Genomic DNA, 23,614 nt, shown 5'->3' with positions numbered 1-23,614 from the left:
AAGCTCCAAAATCAGAGAAACACTACTCTACCATGAAGCCTTGATTGAAAGACATAAAGAAAAAGAACTGTAAAGCAAGAAAAGAAAAAGAAAAACAACTAATAGCGTAACAGCGGGGAGGATTGTGAAGAAGTACAGGCTACAAGGTTTTGCCGAAAATGCCCTTGGATTTTCAAAGAAGCGTCGCAGTGTTCAGAGTGAAGACCTCTGTTCCACCAACAGAAATCCCACAAACAGGTTTACTGCTGCTTTCAAGTCCAAAGTTAAAACCTTCTTCACTCGAGATGACAACAGTCGGATAACGACTGGACGACAACAAACAATTGTTGTCGTCGTTATCGTCGGACGACAACAAACAATTACAAAGAATAAGGTGAAGAAGCAGAAAAGGTTTCTGGCTGACACATTGAAAAATCTTCACAAAAAATGTCTTACTGAAAACACAAACAACATATCATACTCCCTTTTCTGTAAGCTTCGCCCTTTTTGGGTTGTACATCCTACTCTCTCTGACCAGAACACGTGTCTGTGCAAGATCCATGAAAATCTCAGATTTGTCATTGAGAAGTTGCATAATTTGAGGCTCATAGATACTTCAGATCTACAGAGTTTGACTAAAATGATGACCTGTGATACCTCCAGGAAAATGTGCATGTATGATGAGTGTGAGGAATGCAAAGACAAGACTGCTCAGCTCTCCAGATTTGATGGCTCAGCAAAGGTTGCGTTCAGTCAATGGGCCACAGCAGAGAAAGCAAGGGAAGATGCGAGGGAGGGTCCAACCACTGTGGAGATCACAGAGAAGAAAACTATGGTGGACACACAAGACAATCTTGTGGAGTTATTCCACACTCTTCTCCATAAATTCAAAAGACACACATTCAACATAAATCAACAGTACTCGTACTGCATCAGAACCCTGAGGAGTTGAAGAAGAACCCTGAGGAGAACCTGTCAAAAGAGGAGGCAGTTATCCACATTGACTTCTCTGAAAACTACACATGCAAATACAGCTCAGAGATCTAAGCTGTCCACTTTGGCTCCTTATCTACAAGCCACATACCCTGATGTATCTGTTCTACACTTTCTGAGTGATGGATCTTGTACCCAATACAAGCAGAAAGGGGATTTCTTCCTTTTCAGCACAGAGCTTATAAGACGAGGTCTGAAAGGTGGAACATGGAACTTTTTTGAGGCAAGCCATGGCAAGGGGGAGGCTGACGGTGTTGGGGGAACATTGCAAAGAACAGCGGACAAGCTGGTGACCAACGGCCGCGACATACCCGATGCCCATGAGCTATATAAGGCCCTCTCTGAAACATCTACAGCTGTTAAGTTGTTTTATGTAGCATCTGAAGCAGTGGAGCAGGCAATGGAAAAGATGCCAGGCCAGATTCCACCAGTGCAATCCACAATGAAAACCCACCAAGTGGTCACATTCACTCCAGGAGAAATCCTTTACCGGGAAATTAGTTGCATGTGCTCCACGCAAAAGCAGCTGAGATGTCAGTGCTTCACCACACAGCATTTCACTTTCAATAAGACAGCCCAAAAGGTGCCAACAGAAGCAATTGCTTGGCAAAGTGGAGATCTCATTGGGAAGTGGTGCGTTTTTAAATATGACAGTGACCTTTATCCTGGGATCATCATGGATACAGATGAAACACATGCCCTTGTAAAGTGTATGCACCGTGTTGGTGAGAACAGGTTCTTCTGGCCTCCAAGAGATGACTTCTTGTGGTATCTCTTCGATGATGTGCTCAAAATCATTGAAGCACCACAGCCTGTGACATCCCACCACATGGAAATACAGAGGGATGTGTGAATGCGACTCTCCCTGTCACTGATATGATGCTCTTTTCTTTTTCTTTTTCAGAGCATTGACCGATGTTTTCCATTAAATCTCCAATTTTAATGTTTCCCTCCCCCAGTTGTATTAAGTTTAAAACAAGCAAATCATATAGAGAAACAGTTTGTCCATACCACCCTGTCACCGTGAACCACTCCGTGACATCAGTTACCACCCCGTCACGGGGTCATTTTTAAAAAAAAATGTATGTAAAAGAAATTAAATTTTACATAAATTAATGTTGAATGATGTTCTTGTTGTGTGAACTAATCAAACAAATGTAACTTTATTTGTATTTTTTAAGTGTATTCGTTTTTTCATTACAAACAATGAGGCCATTGAAATGTCGAATTCACATTTCAAGATAAAGAACTACGAATAAAAAAATGGATTAAATTACAGACTTTCTATTGATGGTTTACAAAAAGGGACATTTTACTATTAGGAAAAACATTAGATTTAAAAAACACATTTCTTGTTTTACTACTCTAATGGCACACATATTGTTAGTGACGGGGTGGCACAAGAAAGACTCCCTTGCCTGAATAAAAAGGATAATATTATTAAGGATTTTGTGCCTGAGGTGGAAAAATATGTGTTTTTTTTGGAGGATTAACATATCCTTAAAGTTGTAAGTAAAAAAGAAAAGAAAAAAAAAGTTAGTTCATAATGAAACTTTGAAAAATTGCAACGTGGAATGGCACCCGTTTCGTAGAATGACTCATGTGGATAAATCTGCATGTGCAGATATTGATAGAATGCTATTTGATTTTTTTTGTGGAAGCATAAGAGGCATTACGTTAAAAAGTCTGTGGTTATTAATAATTATGAATGTGGTGGTCTAAACTTTCTAGATTTTACTTATACTAAATAATACTTTCGAGATAAATTGGTTAAAACAGTACTTAACAAACCCCAATTCTTTCTGGAATACTCTTCCTAATCTTGTTTTCTCTAAGGTTGGAGGTCTCCCTATTCTATTGTTATGCAACTACAACATCACCAAATTGCCCCTTAAATTGTCAAATTTTCATAAACAAGCGCTTTTGGCCTGGCACCTAATTTATAAACACAATTTTAGTCCTCACCGTTACTTTATTTGGAATAATTGTGGTATTATTTATAAAAATAAGTCATTGTTTTTCTCAAACTGGGTTAAACATAATTTTATTTTGGCTTCTCAATTAATCAATACCTGTATTCATATTCAGAGTTTTTGAACAAGTACAATATACCTGTCACTCCTCGAGAGTTTGCTATTGTAATGGATGCCATCCCTTATGGAGCAATAACTCTTCTTAGAGACTCAGCCAGATTCCAGATTTCTTTGTCAGTAGCTCATCCATTTAATACAATGATTGGAAATTTTTGTTTTTTATCTAACTCTAGTCGGAACAGAAGAATTAGACAGCTATTTCAAAATGAGATTTTCTCTCCCATACATTGTGTCGTACTGGAATGGCCAGTTTGTCAATATTCCATGGAAGAAAGTGTGGACTTTGTCTTCTAAATATTTAAAAACCAATAAGGTAAAAGGATGTGTCTTACAAATTACTTCATCTTTTTTATCCTGTGAAGCTTTACTTGAAAAAGTATCTCTGTATCTTTGTTCGCACATTTTCATCACAAGTTTTTCTTTGTTATACAATGATGTTCTTGTTGGTCAGCACAACTTTGAAAAATATGTAAATACCAATATTTTTTGATAAACCTATTTATTTTTCTTGCGAATTTTTTTTTAACACAAATGTAAATTTCAGGGTGCTTAGCCCTACTTTTTTAAGGAACTTAAATCCTACCTGGACACTCTCAGTACATCCAGCTCTTACAAATCTCTTAAAACGATCTCACTGTGTCATTTGCATGATATTCCCCTGACTTTATAACCTGTAATTGTACTCTCAATTGTATTTACCCCTGGCATTGATTTTGTATGTTCTTTAGAAAAAAAAGAAAGAAAAAAAACAGTTCCTTCACAGATAATGGCAAATTACTAGTTATCTAGGTGTAGGATTACAAATTTATTTAAATGTTTAATTTAGGTTCCAATACAATAGTACATAAACTGAGGAAGTTTATTAGTGTGAATTTTGTAAATAAGGTACATTATGTCACAAACCTGCCGGTTCCTGTCTGTCCTGATCTCTCTATTGTAAGTTAAATTGATCAGAGCACGGAGACTATCACCTTTTGTCATTGAATAGTCCGGCTGATTAGATTAGTTTCTATGCATTCAAATCACCTTTTGTTTTGAATGGTTCTGGGAGCCCCTGGCTCAGTTTGAATAGTTATGCTGATTGGATTAGGCTAGGGCAGGTTTCTAAACCTGTATACTTCATTTACATGTTTTGTTTCCACATTTATGTAACTCCTCCCCCTTGTAAGGTATATGAACAGTCTGTATTTTAGTTTAGTCAGACTTGGCTAAGATTTTTTGAACAAAGCAGACTACAGCGATGCAACAGCAATAAAGGATCCTGCTTAAAAAGATACTTCTGAGTCTCCTGGTCTTCGCTTCTGAGTTTCCTCCACTTGAGAAGAAATAAGTTCACTACATAGGCTAGAATTTATACCACTAATTCGACGCGATTGTTTTATATGAGCGGTTCAGCAGTTTAATATGAATACAATGACGTAACGAACAATAATAAGGCCATAATCGGTGATTGAGGAACATCGCTCAATCGCCTTCAAACATGCTGAAAATGGGGATTTATTCGCCCATAATCAGATTAATTTATTCTGGTACCATTTTATATGCACGGCTAATCTGAGTTCCCTTTCTTAGTCACTCCGAGTTACGTCGGATGACGGAGAATGGGGGTTTCGCCAGAAAGCCTATCATCTTCGAGTATTAAAAAACGAGCCTATGGCAATGAAATGCCATGGGTCTGCGGAATTTGCATAATGTATCTCCGCCCCACCGCGTGGGTATTTAAGGAGAGACACCTGCAACAGCAGATCATGTTTTCGCTTCGGAGCCAAGAGCATCTCTTCACTCCACAAGCCAAATCCTGAGTTTTCTCAGTGACTACATCTCTTCGAGACGAGCGAACTCTCCGGTGTTGGTGTGACGGCGGTATCCAGCGAGTTTCACATTGCCTGCGAGCTGAGCAGTGGTCTGCCAGTCTGTGTGTTCTCCCTGGTCGCTTCAACATCCGTGGAGTTTTTCCTCTCACTAAAGAGCTGCACGCGGCACGTCTTTTTAAAGACGCGTCTTTCTAAAGACGATCTGCCCGTGTTTTTCTGAGTGTGGTATTCTGATAGATTCAGCTGATGGGCGCGAGCGCTGTTTTGAGTGTTTGGGCTTTGATCGCGCTCAGACAGCGCTCATGGGTGTGTCACGTTCTCTCACTGGGAACGTGACCATCGCAATGTAACGGTCGAGACTCGATGAGCTCAATGAGTGAGAGTCCCCTCATCCACACCCCGATCTATTTTTCTCCACGTGAGATAATACTTCGGCTGGTGGCCAGGGTGACCTAAGACGGCAGGTTTGGAACTAAACCGACGAAAAATTCCTCGGTCCACACCCCGTCTTTCACATTGCAACCTGCGTGGTCCCAGGTGAGTTCGTCTCATTCGGTCCCCCGGCTGATGAAATAATGTATCACCGCATCACAAGGTGAGCTGGAGTCCTCTAGAGATGATGGCTCGTCTGTGCTGCCGTCCTCGGATGTGCTAGCATAACGAGTTTGATCCAGAGTGCACAGCTATGCTTCCCGGGCTGCCGCGAGTTTCGGGCTTGTGTGGAACCTTCTGCCATATCCCGAGCACTTAAGGCTGTTGATTGGATTTTGGGGGTGGCGAACCCAAATCCTTTGTACCCGGACGTGCATGAAGAGATCATGAGATCGTGGAAGTCTCCTTGACTTTTCGCGACTGCTCAGTGGCCTCTTCCGCCTTCTCTGCCCTTGTAGAGGCCGCGGCCTAGGGTGCACTGGGGTTCCCCCTGTGGAGTGTTCTGTGGCAACACTTATGTGTCCCCACAGCGCCTCCACCTAGCGTGGCGACTCTTAAGCACCCCTCCAATGCCTGTAGGTTCTTGTCTACTCCGGTGGCAGGGACCTATAGAGCTGCGGGGCAGGCTGCCACCTCACTGCGTGTTATTGCCATCCTCCTGGGTGTTCAATGACATGCACGAGGGTAGGGCTGATTCAGGGCTCATCCTTGAGCTGCCTGCCGTCACCGACCTTGCTCTCCAAGCGACGTAGGTGACCGCACGCTCCCTGAGTCAGGTGATGTCCACATAGGTGGTCAGACACCTCTGGCTAACCTGGTTGATGTGCGCGAGGCTGAGTGATTTCGTTTCCTCAACTCCCCCATATCCCAGGCTGGCCTCTTCGGCGGCGCGGTCGAGGACTCTGCCCAACAGTTCTCGGCCGCCCAGAAGTGGACTGTGGCTATTTTGTCTGACCCCGCGGCTTTGCTGCCTCCAGCTGCCGGCTCAGACGCCTCAGTCCGCTTGCTGCCGAATGCGCCCTCCTGCGACTTCCGCCCCCTCCCGCCCGGCCCCCAGCAGCACCGGGCCGCGCCGTGGAGGTGGTCGCAGGAAGGCGCCCCTGCCCGTACCGGTCCCGCAGCCCCGCCAAGGCCAGGCTTGCGGCGCTCCCGTTACGGGCAGCTCAGATGTGGGTTGCAGTTCTTCAGGGAGTGGTTGCAGGGCCACTCCTTCCCCCGGTGGAGGGCTGGGGGAGAATCTTTTCTAAACCAAAGAGCTGCATCCCATCTCTGAGCCCTCAGAGGGCCGGACGACAGTGCGCGACGCTCCCGGGCCTTGCCGCTCTCGTCCCCCTCTGTCTCTGAGGGTGCGGATGACAGTGTGTGCCGTCTCCGGACCACACCACTCTCGTCCCCCTCTGTCGCCAGACCCCTGGCAGAGCAGACCCCCGTGGAACGCTGGTCCTTCCCTGGTCTCCTCTGTCAGGACGCGGAGCATGACCGTGCCCCCGCACCGGGCCGCTATGCCACCCACGCCTGGGCCGGTCACTCCGCTTCGCTGCCCCTCCGGGGGGACGTCTGTCGTTCGGATGTTTCCGCTGGTTCAGTTCTTGGGAGCTTGGTTAGAGCTTCCCTACCTGTCCCGCTGGGTCGCCCGAACTATCAGGCTCGGCTATGCGATCCAATTCGCACGGTCTCCTCCCCGCTTCAGGGGAGTCCGTTTACTTTGGTCGGTGGCAATGCCCCGATCATGAGAGCGGAGGTTGCCACCCTGCTGGCGAAGGGTGCAATCGAGACTGTCCCTCCAGCCGAAATGAGGTCAGGGTTTTACAGCCCGTACTTCATTGTTCCCAAGAAGACCGGTGGGTTACGGCCAATCCTGGATCTGCGCGTCTTGAGCCGCTCCCTTCACAGGCTGCCGTTCAGGATGCTCACGACCAAACGCATTTTCGAATGCGTGTGGCCACAGGATTGGTTTGCAGCGATAGACCCGAAGGACGCCTACTTTCATGTCTCCATTTTACCTAGACACAGACCGTTTCTTCGGTTTGCTTTCGAGGGGCAGGCATACCAGTACGCAGTTCTCCCATTCGGGTTGGCTCTGTCTCCTCGCGTCTTTACGAAGGTCGTCGAGGCAGCCCTTGTTCCCCTGCGCGAACACGGGGTTCGCATCCTGCATTACCTCGACGACTGGCTAATATTAGCTCACTCTCGAGTCCAGGTTTGCAAACACAGAGACCTAGTGCTCCGGCACCTAGCCCGTCTGGGCCTTCGGGTCAACTGGGAGAAGAGCAAACTTTGCCCCGTGCAGAGGATCTCTTTTCTCGGTATGGAGATAGACTCGGTCGCCATGTCCGCGCAGCTTACGAGCGAGCGCGCACCCTCACTGCTGACTTGTCTTCGACAGTTTGAGGGCAAGAGTGCGGTCCCACTGAAACTTTTTCAGAGGCTCCTGGGGCATATGGCATCCGCAGCCGCGGCAACGACACTCGGATTGCTTCATATGAGACCGCTTCAGCTGTGGCTTCGCGATCGGGTCCCGATGTGGGCATGGCATCGCGGTACGCAAGGGGTTCCAATAACTCCGACCTGCCGTCAGTCCTTCACCCCGTGGCGGAACCTCAGCTTTCTACGGGCCGGAGTTCCCCTAGAACGAGTTTCCAGGCATGTTGTTGTCTCCACAGATGCCTCTACCACGGGCTGGGGCGCCATGTGCAATGGACATGCAGCCGCGGGCTCCTGGACAGGACCCCAGCGCCTCATGCATGTCAATTGCCTCGAGTTGCTGGCAGTACGCCTTGCCTCCACGCGCTGCTCCAGGGTCAACACGTACTTGTCCGTTCGGACAATACCGCGACAGTAGCGTACATCAACCATCAGGGTGATCTACGCTCTCACCGTATGTCGCAACTCGCACGCCACCTCCTCTTATGGAGTCAGAAGCACCTGAGGTCCCTTCGTGCTATTTACAATCCAGGAGAGCGGAACCTTGCAGCCGACGAGCTGTCACGGCTCCGGCCAACCTCTGGCGAATGGCGACTCCATCCCCAGTCGGTCCAGCTGATATGGGACCAGTTCAGGGACGCACAGATATATCTGTTTGCCTCCCACGACTCATCCCATTGCGCCCTGTATTACTCCCTGTCCGAGGGCACGCTCGGCACGGACGCACTGGCGCACAGCTGGCCGCAGGGCCTACACAAATATGCGTTTCCCCCAGTGAGCCTTCTCGCACGGACTCTGTGCAAGATCAAGAAGGATGAGGAGCAGCTCATATTGGTCGCCCCATACTGGCCCACCAAGACCTGGTTCTCCGAACTGATACTCCTCGCGACAGCACCTCCTTGGCCAATTCCTCTGAGGAAGGACCTCCTTTCTCAGAGACGGGGCACCCTATGGCACCTGCGGTGGCGGCTACCATCACTTCCGCTAGAGCGTTGTCCACAAGACACGTCTATGCGTTGAAGTGGAACCTCTTCGTCAACTGGTGCTCTTCTCGGCGAGAAGACCCCAGGAGATGCTCGATCAGTGTCGTGCTTTCCTTTCTGCAAGACGGGTTGGAGCGAAGGCTGTCTCCCTCCGCCCTGAAGGTGTATGTGGCCGCTATCGCCGCATATCACGATGCAGTTGAAGGGTAAGTCTCTGGGGAAGCACGACCTGATTATCAGGTTCCTGAGAGGAGCGAGGAGACTGAATCCTCCTCGCCCTCCTCTCGTACCCTCTTGGGTTCTCTCAGTGGTCTCATATGCCCTGCAGAGGGCTCCCTTTGAGCCTCTGCAATCAGTGGAGATTAAGTTCCTGTCAATGAAGACAGCGCTCCTGGTTGCACTGGCCTCCATCAAGAGGGTGGAGTGACTCGGAGTGACTTCCGTTGACAAAGCGTGCCTGGAATTCGGGCCGGCCTGCTCTCACGTGATCCTGAGACCCCGGCCTGGATATGTGCCCAAGGTTCCCACCACTCCCTTCCAGGACCAGGTGGTGAACCTGCAAGCGCTGCCCCTGGAGGAGGCAGACCCAGCCTTGGCACTGCTCTGTCCAGTACGCGCCCTCTGTGCTTACGTAGATAGGACGCAGTGTTTCAGGACCTCAGACCAGCTCTTTGTCTGTTATGGTGGGAAGCTGAAGGGAAAGGCTCTCTCCAAGCAAAGGTTATCCGACTGGATAGTGGACGCCATTGCTTTGGCATACCAGCAGCAAGGTCGACCGTGCCCCCTTGGTGTGACCGCCCACTCCACCCGGAGTGTGGCGTCCTCTTGGGCTTTAGCGCGTGGCGCTTCGCTAACAGACATCTGCAGAGCTGCAGGCTGGGCGACACCCAACACATTCGCCAGATTTTACAATCTCCGAGTGGAGCCAGTCTCCGCCCATGTACTGTCTTTTTCAAGCTAACATGGGAGCCGTTAGGTGTCTCGCTTGCTCGCCATTCCAATCCACGGACTGGATACGTGCGATATTTCCTCAGGTAGCCTTCCTCTCTGAAGCCCTGAGTTCCTCCAGCACTGTTGACACTGGCGCCAGTGTCTATTGCCTGTGCCTCGGCTAGGTGCCTCCGTGTGCATGGTTCCTCCTCTGAGTAACCCCCACATGTGTATTTCCACTGTAAGCCTCTTTGAGCATGTGTCTTTCCCTCGGCAAGCCACCTTGCCACTCCTGGAATTGAAAGTTGCCACCCCACGGGCTGGTCACTCCAGTGTTCCTCCATATGAAGCCTCCTCGGCCATATGTGTATTCTTAAGTCCTCCCTTTGGGTAGGCATGCTGCGGCATATCTCCCCTGAGATATGCTTCTCAGTGTACCTTGGTATTCCTGTGTTAAGTAGGACTCCTTCGTCCGTGCCTATACCACGACAGGGAGGGCAGACTTCGCAGGGCACTGGAAGACAGCTGTGAAGGTGGCGTGATTACACGGGGACCCCCATTCTCCGTCATCCGACGTAACTCGGAGTGACTATGAAAGGGAACGTCTCGGTTACGGATGTAACCCTCGTTCCCTGAGTAGGGAACGGAGACGTTACGTCTCCCTGCCACTTCCGCTGTAGCGAAGACATGATCTGCTGTTGCAGGTGTCTCTCCTTAAATACCCACGCGGTGGGGCGGAGATACATTATGCAAATTCCGCAGACCCATGGCATTTCATTGGCATAGGCTCGTTTTTTAATACTCGAAGATGATAGGCTTTCTGGCGAAACCCCCATTCTCCGTCATCCGACGTAACGTCTCCGTTCCCTACTCAGGGAACGAGGGTTACATCCGTAACCGAGACGATTTCTTCGTCCATATCAGATTAATTTGTTCTGGTACAATTTATATGCGCGGCTAATCTGAGATTTCTTCGTCAGAGAAGGCTTACGCTCGATTTATATCTGAAATTAGGATTTCTTCGCTAATATCAGGAGTTTCTTATCGTACGATTTAAACATGCATTATAGCATTTGAGAAACTTTCTGCCATTCGTAGGAAGGCATATTCCAGCTATAGTTTTGCTGATTTAATCAGAATATTGTACGTGCATGTATGAGATGTTAATAAAAACTTATGGGACAACATGTGATTGATTACTGTCTGCTTGCATACAATGTTTAATATGATGCCTTAAAATTCTCAAGGCTGGGAATACACTGAGATTTTTCATCCGATTTTGAGCCGGGGGCTTTTTAATGACTTAACGCAAATGACTTTTACTCAAATAAAAAAAAAGTTCTCTTTGTCCAAATGGTATGAAACTCTCTATGGCTCTAAACACTTTCTAGATCTACAAAAAAAAAGGAATGATATCTGTTTTTATGTTAGCGTGAAAAAAACAGTTACACTAGTTGTCTTTGGGGTCCCTGGAGACCCCGCATAGTAAATATACAAAATTCATCATCAAAATCAGAAACAACGCAGATGACATAGACAGAAATAAAGTGGCACACTTCCAACAATGAAAAAAACATCCACAATGCGTGCACACACACACAGAAACACACACTCTCACACAGGAATACATTTGTAAGGCTATACTATGCATACTGCCTGTAGTGCACTGACGCATAAACACCTGCAGTGCACTGTAAACAAGACTGTATGAGATGAGACCACCAATTATTGTTCCTAGTTGTGCGATTTTCTTTTTCCCCATTCACTGTTTTTTTTAACTAAATTATTTTTTTTACTGCTCTATTTGATCATTTGTTATTGCTGTTCAGTTCATTGCATTTTGATGTCCATGCCATGTGTTTTTACTCAATATGTAATATAATTATTCATTTCTGTTCTGTTATAGTTCGTAACTGAAATGTTGATTAAAATTGTAGAATTATATTAAAAACAGATGATTGAAATAAATGACAAAATCTAAAGACTCCAACATTTCTCTTTGTAACATCTTGTTCAGGTTTGATTCTAATCATAATGTAACATTATTGAAAAACTTTTGTCAGTACAAAAAATGCTAAACTTTGACAAAAAGTTATTTTTGTTTTGTTATAATTGTGATTTTATAATATTTAGATATGAATCCAACTGGAAAAACTTGTGAAAAGATATATTTTGATTTGGCAAATAGCATATAGTGGAGCTCTATAGTCATCTAGTGGTTAATGCGGATTAATGCGCATGCGCGTGCGATCTGTGTTTGTGTTTGGAGCTCCGTCGAATTGATTCATTAATCCCTGATTTTCTTCTTTACCACTCATTTATAAACAAGCACTTTCTATTTTTATATCATGTGAACTTATCCTCGACACTATTCCTTATAAAAAACAATCGGATTGCTTTGATATCGCTACTTAGATCCAACTTTCCGAATCTCGGCTACTAGCCTTTAGCCCGCTAGCATTTCACGCGTGGCCTCGCGCCTATCGACCCTCTCATTTTACACCCGTTTGACTGAAAGGATACGGGTTATATCCATCATTTCAGTCCTAAATTAGTAGTGAAATTGGTAGTATCACTACTAATTTACTGTTCATCTGTTATAATGGCGAACATATCGGATGTGTGTCTAACGTTACCTCTGAGTGCAGGTGAGGACACATTCGAGCTGGTTTCGGTACGATTGGAGCTGGAGTCGGTGGAGAAACAGATCCGCGTTCTGCTGGTGAAGCAAGCCGAGCTGCGAGATCGGCGATCAACGCTTGAAACATCACGCGCCGATGCTCACAAGTCAGTGGTTAGTAACTTTTTGACTCCGACTTCGTCTACTCCGTGCGTTTCTCTGCCCAGAAGGACGCGATCATCTCTGCCTTCATTCACTCCGGCACCGAGGCAACACCATGGACCCTGGGTGATCCCACAGCGGAAGACACGAGCCAGGACCAGACCAAGGACTTCCCCGCCCCTCCCGGTCTTCGAGATCTCCACCCGGAACCGCTTCTCCCCTCTTCGCGAGCCGGAACGTGACGCCGCCGTGATCATCAGCACTTCCATGGTCCGTCATGTCCGTGCTACCTCAGGTAAGCGTAAGGTGCGCACTCACTGCTTTCCTGGTGCTCGTGTTCTTGATGTCGCTGCACAGATTCCCGAGATCCTGAACGGTGACGAGCGCGTCGGAGCTGTGGTACTACATGCGGGGACGAACGACATCAGGCTGCGGCAGACGGAGGTTCTGAAGAAGGACTACAGAAGCCTGATCGAGACGGTTCGCAGCACATCGCCTGAAGCAACGATCATCGTGTCTGGACCGCTTCCCACGTACCGACTAGGACAAGAAAGGTTCAGTAGATTATTTGCTCTAAATGAATGGTTAATGTCATGGTGTAATGAACAGAAACTGCTCTTTGTAAATAATTGGAATCTGTTCTGGGAGCGACCTAGGCTCTACCGTGCTGATGGCCTGCACCCCAGCAGAATCGGAGCGGCTGTTCTGTCGGACAACATCTCCAAGACGTTACACACCATATGACTAGTAAGTCAAAGTCCAAATCACAGTCTTTGCTGTCCCAACTTAATTGATATAAGTAGTGTAGAACATTATATAGAAACTGTGTCTATTCCTCGCTTAGTGAGGCCAAACAATAAATCTAGTGTAGGATCTAGCAAAAATCTTATTGTAATTAAACCAGAAAATCTAAATATCAGTGAACAAAAACAATTTCTAAAGCTAGGTCTTCTAAACATTAGATCGCTCACACCTAAGGCGGTTATTGTAAATGAAATGGTCACAGATAATAGTTTCGATGTACTTTGCCTTACTGAAACCTGGCTTAAACCAAATGATTATTTCGGTCTAAATGAGTCTACTCCACCAGGATACTGTTATAAGCATGAGCCCCGTCTGATCGGTCGTGGCGGCGGTGTTGCAACAATCTATAGAGATATTCTTAATGTTACTCAGAAAACAGGTCACAGGTTTAATTCGTTTGAAGTACTTGTGCTAAATGTTACGCTCTTAGATGCAAGAAACAAATCCATATTATCTCTAGCCTTGGCTACCCTATATAGACCTCCAGGGCCCTATGCTGATTTCCTAAAAGAGTTTGCATACTTTCTCTCAGATCTATTGGTCAATGTCAATAAAGCAATAATTGTTCGAGACTTTAACATACACGTAGATAATACAAATGATGCGTTAGGGACTGCGTTTACAGATTTATTAAACTCCTTTGGGGTCACGCAAAACGTCAGTGGTCCCACTCATCGTCTAAATCATACACTAGATTTAATTATATCATATGGAACCAATCCAACTGATATAAATATTATACCGCAAAGTGATGATCTCACTGATCATTACATGGTAACTTGTATAATACGTACTGCTGAAATTTGTCATGTTGCGCCACGTTATAGACCAGGCAGAACAATCCTTCCAACCACTATAGAGAGATTCTCAAATAGCTTACCTGATCTATCTCAGCTGCGCAGTGCACCCAAACAAACAGATGAACTAGAGGAAATGACTTCTTCTTCTTCTTCTTTGATCCCTAGCTGGCGCTTGGTCTGGATTGGCTCCTAAGCCCGTACGCTGCTGTGGGTGCCAATGGTTGTCGAATCTCATTCACGAGGCGTTTCCATGCGGGACGATCCAAGGCGGTCGTTTTGACGTCGTCGATATTTAATCTGCGATTTCGGATGTCCTCCTCAACCTGTTTGAGCCACGTTTTCTTTGGTGCCGTTCGCTGGATTCTCCACTGGGAGGGTCGGTTACGCCAGAGGAGTTGGTGTGGTAGTCGGCTCCCACTCATTCTGCAAACATGGCCAAACCATCGCAGTCGTCGTCTTTGGATTTGTTCCTCGATCAGTGGTTGTTGGCATCTGCGCCGGATGTCCTCATTTCGAAGGCGATCTCGAAGTGATACTCGCAAGATCTGGCGCAGGCATCGCATTTGGAAAGCTTCGAGTTTGTTGAGGTCCGCCTTCAGCACCGTCCACGTTTCGGATCCGTAGAGTAGAATCGGCAGGATTAGCGTCCGAAATAGGCGAATTTTGGTCGGGATGGAAATATTGGTTCGCTTCCACAGACACCACTTTAGCGAGGCGAATGCTGCAGTTGCTTGGCCAATTCGACTGTGGGTCTCCGCCGTAGTCGCAACTTTCTTCTCTTCAATTAGTAAGCCCAGGTATTTGAACTTCTGAACTTGCTCAATCTGGATGCCGTCAAGGTGGACGTTGGCCGGCGATCCATCTGTTGTCAGTACCTTCGTTTTGTCAATGTTAATTTTCAAACCATATGATTGGGCAACGCGGGCGATCTCGTGGAGAATGTCCGTGGCTTCGGCATCGTCCTCGGCCAGGACGCCACTGTCGTCGGCGAACATAAGATCCGTTACCGATGAGCCATTTTCGTCGAACTGCACTCCTCACCTACCCTCGAAGACTTTCCTCATGATTGCATCGACAACGGGCAATCTGCTAGAGGAAATGACTAGCAGTTTGAGCACCATGTTCTCTAGTACACTAGATATTGTTGCACCAATTAGATTAAAAAAGGTTAGAGAGAAAACTAAAGCACCATGGTACAACAGTGCTACGCATGCAATCAAGAGAGAAACTCGTAACTTAGAGCGTAAATGGAAACAAACTAATTTAGAGGTCTTTAGAATCGCGTGGAAAGACAGTATGTCACGTTATAAAAAGGCTCTAAAAGCAGACAGGGCTGAGCATCTCCGCAAACTAATAGAAAATAACCAAAATAATCCAAGGTTTTTATTCAACACCGTGGCTAGACTAACAAATAAACAAACATCACCAGAGCAAAATATTCCATTACAATATAGTAGTAATGATTTTATGAATTACTTCAATGAGAAAATAGAAAGCATCCGAAACACAATTGTAAATATACAATCCTCTATGATGTCTTATGATTCAGCCTCAATTATGGCCCCTCTAGAACAACTACACCGCTTTACAACTATAGGACAGGAAGAGCTAAATAAACTTATCATTGCATCTAAACCAACAACATGTTTATTAGATCCAATACCCACTAAACTACTGAAAGAAGTGTTACCTGTAGTGGAAGAGCCTCTTCTTAATATTATTAAATCGTCTTTATTTTTAGGTCATGTTCCAAGAATATTCAAGCTGGCAGTAATAAAACCTCTCATTAAGAAACCGCAATTAGATCCAAATAACTTAGCAAATTACAGACCCATCTCAAATCTTCCATTTATGTCTAAAATACTAGAAAAAATTGTGTCCGCTCATTTGTGCTCTTTCTTACAAGAAAATGATATCTATGAATAATTCCAGTCGGGATTCAGACCGCATCATAGCACAGAAACTGCGCTAGTTAAAATTACAAATGATTTACTTTTAGCTTCTGACCAAGGCTGTATCTCAATACTAGTTCTACTCGATCTTAGTGCTGCGTTCGATACTATCGATCATAAAATACTCTTGGATCGACTACAAAACTACACTGGTGTTCAGGGACAGGCATTAAGCTGGTTTAGATCTTACTTATCAGACCGTTATCATTTTGTCTGTTTAAATGGGGAAAAATCAAAGATAACGTCGGTAGACTATGGAGTGCCGCAAGGATCGGTGTTAGGCCCTCTGCTATTCTCAATATATATGCAGCCACTTGGTAATATTATAAGAAAACATGGAATTAATTTCCACTGTTATGCTGATGACACTCAATTATATATCTCATCACGACCAGATGAAAACACTAACTTATCTAAATTGACAGAGTGTCTAAATGATATAAAATGCTGGATGACGTGTAATTTCCTGCTATTAAATTCAGATAAAACGGAGGTACTACTTATTGGTCCAAAAAACTACCCACAAAATCCCTTACAATACAACTTTAATTTAGAAGGATGTCCTGTTACTTTATCCACTACAGTAAAAGACCTGGGTGTTATACTAGACCACAATTTGACTTTCGAAAATCATATTTCATATATTACAAGAACAGCCTTTTTCCACCTTAGAAACATTGCTAAGCTACGTAACATGCTATCTGTTTCTGATGCAGAAAAGTTAGTTCATGCATTCATGACCTCGAGACTAGATTACTGTAATGCTTTATTAGCTGGTTGTCCTGCATCCTCAATCAACAAGCTACAGTTAGTGCAAAATGCAGCTGCTAGAGTTCTTACTAGATCAAGAAAATATGATCATATAACACCTATTTTATCATCTCTACACTGGTTACCTATTAAGTTACGTATCAATTACAAAGTATTCCTACTGACCTATAAAGCCCTAAATGGTTTAGCTCCTGTGTATTTAACAGACCTTCTATCGCCATACAATCCATCGCGCTCTTTAAGATCACTAAATTCGAGGCTTCTGGTCATTCCTAGGATATCTAAGTCCACTAAAGGAGGGAGGGCGTTCTCGCATTTAGCTCCTAAACTCTGGAATAGCCTTCCTGATATTGTACGAGACTCAGACTCGCTGTCCCAGTTTAAAACTAGATTAAAGACGCATCTCTTTAACCAAGCATTCACTTAATCCTTAACCTTTGATACTATTGCTGAATCAGTTCGAATGCATTAACATTATGAACATCAGCTATGCTAATTATTTCCCGTCTGCCTTTCTGCTGTTATCTCGGGACGCTAGTCCCGAGGTAAATAGCGTTCGTCAGCTCCAGTTTGTATCCAGCCTCTCACGGAGACTTCAGATGCCCCAACGCCTGTGAAGAGACGACTCGACGCCTGTGAAGAGACGACTCAAAGCCGGCGATATGTTATGCCATAAATTAATACTTGATTAACTAACTGTATTTTTCTATGTACATTTCCGAAATGCAATTTCTGTAAAGCTGCTTTGAGACTATGTGTATTGTGAAAAGCGCTATACAAATAAATTTGAATTGAATTGAATTGAATTGGTTAAGGTGATTTAAAAAAATTTTAAACTACATTTTACAATAAATGGCTAAAAATCTTACAATAAACCATGTACAATTATCCATGTTATCTCCATGAATGAAAGTTAGAAATCTGGGTCTTTTAAAAAGCCTATTTAAATAAATATTTATTTATTTATTTATAGAAATTTAAAAGATATCATACTCAATGTTGAGTAAAAACATTAATTAACAGAGTAAAAAAACCTTTTATCCTGTTACAAAATTAAATGTTATTGTCTGGGGTCCCTGGAGACCCCAAAAATAACTAGTGTAGACACAAATGAAGATAATCAGAGGGTTAACCTCTCCTGATCGGCAATCGGATGTATCTCTGGTATGTCAGAAATTGTGGTTGCTCCTCTTGACTATATCACACAGTTGAAGCAGAGCTACGAACCGGTTGCCCTAAACTCAGTGTTTTTTCCCTCACTGCGCCTGCGCGAAAACAGAAGTTTAACCATTTCATCTTTAATGCAGCAAGAAAGAGAACGAAAAGAGGGAGATCTTTAAGTTCTGTAGATATCAAAGTAGCTACAAATTACTGTTACTTGCCTCCAGTTCGTGTTGCAAAATGGATAAACAATATATGACCCACGTCTTCCAAACCACCTGTGATGTAGTTACACCCTGCTTCTTTTATTAATTTGTCAAACAATGATCATGTTAAAGCTGCAGTCCGTAGCTTTTGAGAAAATACATAACCAGCCAGTGTTCAAAACTCTCTGCTTGCCTTAGCTCGATTCACAGCGGTAAGCTTGTAATAATGTTTTTAATTCCAGTGGTACTGGTGGAGTTCCGCGGGAGATTCGAGCATGTCTTTGCGTCATTACGTCACATCTGTACACACACATCTGTACACACACACATCTGCACACACACATCTGTACACACACACATCTGCACACACACATCTGTACACATAAAGAAGGAGTCTCGGCTATTAGGCTGTGAGTGTGAGATGGAGATTTATAGCCTTTTTTTCACAGCACTTGATATAATTAAGCTTATCAATTTGATGGCGGATCCAGAAAGGTTCAAACGACGATCACCAGTGACAGCAGACTCACCCGCTGTAAAATGCAAAAGACTTCGTTCGGACTTCGGAGTGGCTACAGAAAGAAGAGACTGCAACCGGACCCATGCGAAAACAAGGATACATATCGGAAGGACATTACATGTAGTCACGCAATGCTGATGTTGTTAACTTTAACAATTTGAGAACAAAGTATAATTTGCACGGTTTTGCGTGATATGATAACTTATAAGCAATTGTTAGATTTAATCAGCGCGATTTACTGCAATGTCAGAACCAGTACAAAGGTGGATGTTCCTTACTTGTTCAGACATTTTCCGGTGAAAATTCTTATGTTGCTCATACTTCCAAAAAGAATAATCTGTGATTGTGAATGCCAGTATCCACACCGGCGCCGGTGACTGACAGCCTCACAATCTCCTCAAACACTGTGTTCATCCGCACTGTGCCGTGTCGAGGGTGTTGAAGTACAACTCACGTAAGGTTGATAATTCCGCGAATTACTGCAATTGCAGATTTCGAACAGAGATGGCGACAAAGAGGAAAAACGCCGGACTGCAGCTTTAACCCTCTGGGGTCGGCTATCGCGCCGGTGCGACGAGCTCACTTTTTTCCTTATCAGTGAAAAGATACTCAAAATACTCTGCTGATTATGATCTTACATATAAGTGTTATACATCATTAGATCCTGTTAAGTGTCTAATTTTTTATGTGTATACTCACAATAAAAACAAAGTGTTCTGCTTTTTGTCAAATAAAGAAAAATAAACATGATGCGAATTTTGCCTTCTCTCTGTCAGTGAAGTCCATTCTGAAACGCGTCCGAAAATGAACTGTAACTCTGCAAATACTTGTCACACAGGCACAAAAGATTTCTCTTTATGTAGCTGAAATTCTCTTCTTTTAAATGAAGTAATTTATATAAAAAACAAATATTCTCAGTTTATGTAATCTGTATGAAAAGAGAGATGTCAGTCTTTTTCCTTTCAGCTAATTATAGCGTATGACGTGTTAATGTGACACGCCCACGGAGAGTGCGCGCTATTCAAACGCAAATGTTGGACAAGCCATGAAAACGCCCACATCAGCTGGATAAAAACATCCAGTTTAATAAGAATCTTGTACTTTACCTCGTCTTGCTGCGCTGTGAGGAATAATACTATCGTAATAGTCCTGGAAAAGTTACCTCAGAAGTGCTGGTAGTTTCATTTCGAGGAGCACGGATTCAGCTGATGTAGTAAGTTTATTCTTAAGTGCTTTGTCCTAATCGCGTTATTGGATGGTGTCTGTAAACTGCACAAAGACTGTTTAAATATGAATTGCGTGTCTGTTTGTGAATGAATGAATGGCACAGACGTGGGCGCGATGTTGTTTACTTCAGATGTACATCGCATCTGTGCGTTCATTCACTCTCGCTCCTACTTTAATGTTACGATCTTTAAAAGGCCTAGGGAATGTCGTACCATTAAAATATTAATATGCTGCTAGATGTGAAGTAGACTGGAAGAACATGTCAGACAAACTTTGAAAGAGAAAAATTACTGGGTTTTATTACACAAAAAAGCCGAAGCCACTAGTTCCAGTAACAGGACAATGTATGCGCTATGTACAATGCAATAATAAAAATAAAAAAAGATTGGGAGACAAACAAAGAGTGGCGCCAAAGGAAAGAACATAATAAAACAAAAAAACAATCCTTAAGCTAACCCTAACCCTACTCAAAAAAAAATGTGAAAAAGAAACCGCAATCTTCACGCACGCGGCGCTGACTAACCTAACTAAATAACAAAACTACAAGAGTTGGCGCTCACCACTAACCTAGTGTGTATAACACAGACAGACCTACGGGCAGTGTATACCGCGGCATACTGACCTACCGTTCGTCCTCCCAGATTATCGTAATGCCTCTATGATATGGAATAAACACACCAATACATCGCACATCACTCAGTTCGCTACACAGAGCTCAACATCGAACTTCACTCAGTTCGCTACACAGAGCTCAACACGCCACAGAAGAGAGAGAGTGAACGCGCCACAGGAGAGAGAGAAAATGAATGAACGCGCCACTCTCTTAAAACCAGCTGAACGGCCTTTGATTGGTTCTGGAACGTCGCCTCAATGATGACTAACGTCCGGCTCAGCCAATCACAGCAATCCTGCGAGCAGAGATAGTGAACTAGGGACGAAAGAGAAACACAATGAACATAAGGGCCAACACGTGAAACGTTATTTTTACATTAACACATCCAAACTATATTGCTATAGCCTACTGAGATTTCTTCCAATCGCGATATAGAATAGTTTCGTTGACTAGTTTTGGATAGATTATAAAGTTTTTACTCTAAAATAGACATCAAATAAGCTTTTGTTAGACAGTTTCTGCTCATATGTTAAATATATAGTAAGTTTTGTCAAAAATAAACTAATCAACTGTTATAGCGTTTGTTCCAATGCAAGCTATATAAAAATAATGAATCCTTAACTTTGAAATATGTATGATAAAATGTATTGGCCTACTTTAAAAAATAATACTTTATAAAGACATTTATGGAAAAAGACAATTTTCTTTTCAAGATGTTTCCAACTCTAACTAACTCTAAATTGTTCACTCTTTACACCAACGAGTGCAGAAGTAACACATCTGAGCATATCACAATAAAATTTGCTGATGACACTGCAATAGTGGGGTTAATACAGAACCGTGATGAGACCAACTATAGGGCCTGGGTGAATTCATTCGTAGACTGGTGCAGGTCCAGCTGTCTTCTTCTAAATATAAAGAAAACAAAGGAAATAATAATAGATTATAGAACTGGGAGCCAGCCACACCAGTGCTTGTTTATAGACGGAGAGGAGGTGGCAATTGTGGCAGAGCACAAGTACTTAGGCACAATAATAGACAATAAGTTGCAATGGAATAGTAATACCGACACCATATATAAGAAGGGGCTGCAGAGACTTTACTTTATGGGGAGACTGAGACAGTTTAGAGTGGACAGAGACATGATGTTACTTTTTTATCACTCATCTGTGGAGAGCATGCTACTTTTCTGTTGCGTTGCATGGTATTTCTCTTTGTCAGTGACCAACAAAAACAGATTGAGCAAGATAGTCAACCTGGCCAGCAGGGTCGCGGGGCACAAACTAGACAGTATGGCTACCACCGGTGAAAGAAGGGTGTTGAAGAAAGGTTTAGCTATTACTAAAGATACGTCACATCCCTTACACCGGGCATATGAGATGTTGCCATCACAGAGAAGGTTTAGGCTACCTTATTTCCAGACAAATCGAGCCAGTAAGTCATTCATTCCAACTAGCATCACTCTGATGAACAAGAAGTTACCTGCAGGACAGCACTTTAAAGAGCACTATTTAGCACTTTAACAGCACTAATAGCACTTTAAGCAGGTTTCTTTGAGTCTTCTGTCCTGATGCTGTGTACGTGTAGTGGAGTGGTGGGGATGAGAGAGGGGGGTGGTTGGGGTGTGGGAAATTCTGTGTACTCTGTATTGTGTCATGTAAAATTGTCTTTGTATAAATGTATCTGACGTGCTGTAGGGGCAGAACAATTTTCCGAGAGGATAAATAAACATAATCTAATCTAATCTAACTTTGCACCAATTCTGTAGAAGGGCCCATATTGTCACAGTCTTCGTCTGCACCAGTCTGTCCTTGTCTCTTCACTACACTTCCCAGAATCCTCCTTGTCTCCACACCTGAACTCACTCCCTCACTTACCAGCCTGTTCCTCGTTATTATCATCTGTGTCACCTGTCTTCACTTCGTTAGTGTTCATTTGTGCTTGTATTTAGTTCCTTCCTGTTCAGTCTGTCCTTGTCTCTTCACTACACTTCCCAGAATCCTCCTTGTCTCCACACCTGAACTCACTCCCTCACTTACCAGCCTGTTCCTCGTTATTATCATCTGTGTCACCTGTCTTCACTTCGTTAGTGTTCATTTGTGCTTGTATTTAGTTCCTTCCTGTTCAGTCTGTCCTTGTCGATCGTTAGTCTTATTTAGTTGTATTGGATGTGAGTGTAATCCTGCCTGCCTGTTTGTACCTGTGAGAAATACTAGTAAATGTTGGAATTGGAGATTTTTGACTCAGCCTCCTTCTTCACCTGCACCACATCGTGACACATATAACCTATTTGAACAGGATTTGTTTCCAGGTATGACTAAAAATGTGCTTTTGACTTTCATATATATATATATATATTAGTGCTGTCAAACAATTAAACTATTTAATCGCGATTAATCACATTAATGTCATAGGTAACTCACGATTAATCGCATTTAATCGCACATTTTTATCTATTCTAAATGTCTCTTGATTTCTTTTTGTCCCATTTTTTTTTTTCTCATTTTAATGCTCTTATCAACATGGAAAAGTGGATCGGCTTGCTTTTTGCAAATGTTTTTTAATTGAAAACAACATTGACATATACTGTTCAATTTCAAACTAACATTCTCACTGGGAGCAAATAATCTCTCACACCAGCATGACATCATGACTTTTGCGTAAACATACACGCCACTTTCAAGTCAAGTGGGTTGTTATCTATACACATTTTGAGCTATCCGCGTGTATGTCCACGCCAAAACGAACCGTCATCTTTTGCGTGTATGTCTACGCCGTTAAATGTCCGAGTGATTCCGCGTGTATGTACACGCTGTTAAATGTTTGAGCGAAACGAAGCAAAATGTAGATCCTCATCTGGGGAGCGATATTTTTTTTCCCTAGGATGGTAGGGGAAAGACTCATAAATGGTATTAACCCCAGTGACGGGTAGGTTTAGGGACGGGGTTGGGGTAGGTCATATATTTATATATGCAGTAATGTAACGTTAAGTCAACGGCGTTGATAAACACGCTGAAAAGCGGTTATGCGTGTTGATAGCATGACAAAAATGGAAATACAAATTGACGTGTCATACATACGCCATTTCATGAGATCAGTTTGCTCACACAATGTAACACTGTCCATCAAT

At 43.8% G+C, this 23,614-nt stretch overlaps 2 protein-coding genes across 2 annotated transcripts in view; both read left to right on the top strand.

Annotated features, from left to right (window-relative positions):
• The window catches only part of LOC143718354 (uncharacterized), a 71,202-nt gene extending 53,644 nt beyond the window's left edge, over positions 1-17,558 (top strand). Inside the window, exon 3 of the mRNA XM_077209449.1 lies at positions 12,297-17,558. Coding sequence (XP_077065564.1) covers positions 12,297-13,174 — 878 coding nt within the window. The 3' untranslated portion in view covers positions 13,175-17,558. The remainder of the gene's footprint in view (positions 1-12,296) is intronic.
• The window catches only part of LOC143718338 (uncharacterized), a 207,772-nt gene that overhangs the window by 54,461 nt on the left and 129,697 nt on the right, over positions 1-23,614 (top strand). The window lies entirely within an intron of this gene.

Source organism: Siphateles boraxobius, unplaced genomic scaffold (genome assembly GCF_051911475.1).
Source record: "Siphateles boraxobius isolate OS27281-9 unplaced genomic scaffold, OSU_SipBor_1 61, whole genome shotgun sequence".
Classification (NCBI taxonomy): Eukaryota; Metazoa; Chordata; class Actinopteri; order Cypriniformes; family Leuciscidae; genus Siphateles; species Siphateles boraxobius.
The sequence above is the reverse complement of the archived record's forward strand: the minus strand, read 5'-3'. Positions and strand labels throughout refer to the sequence as shown.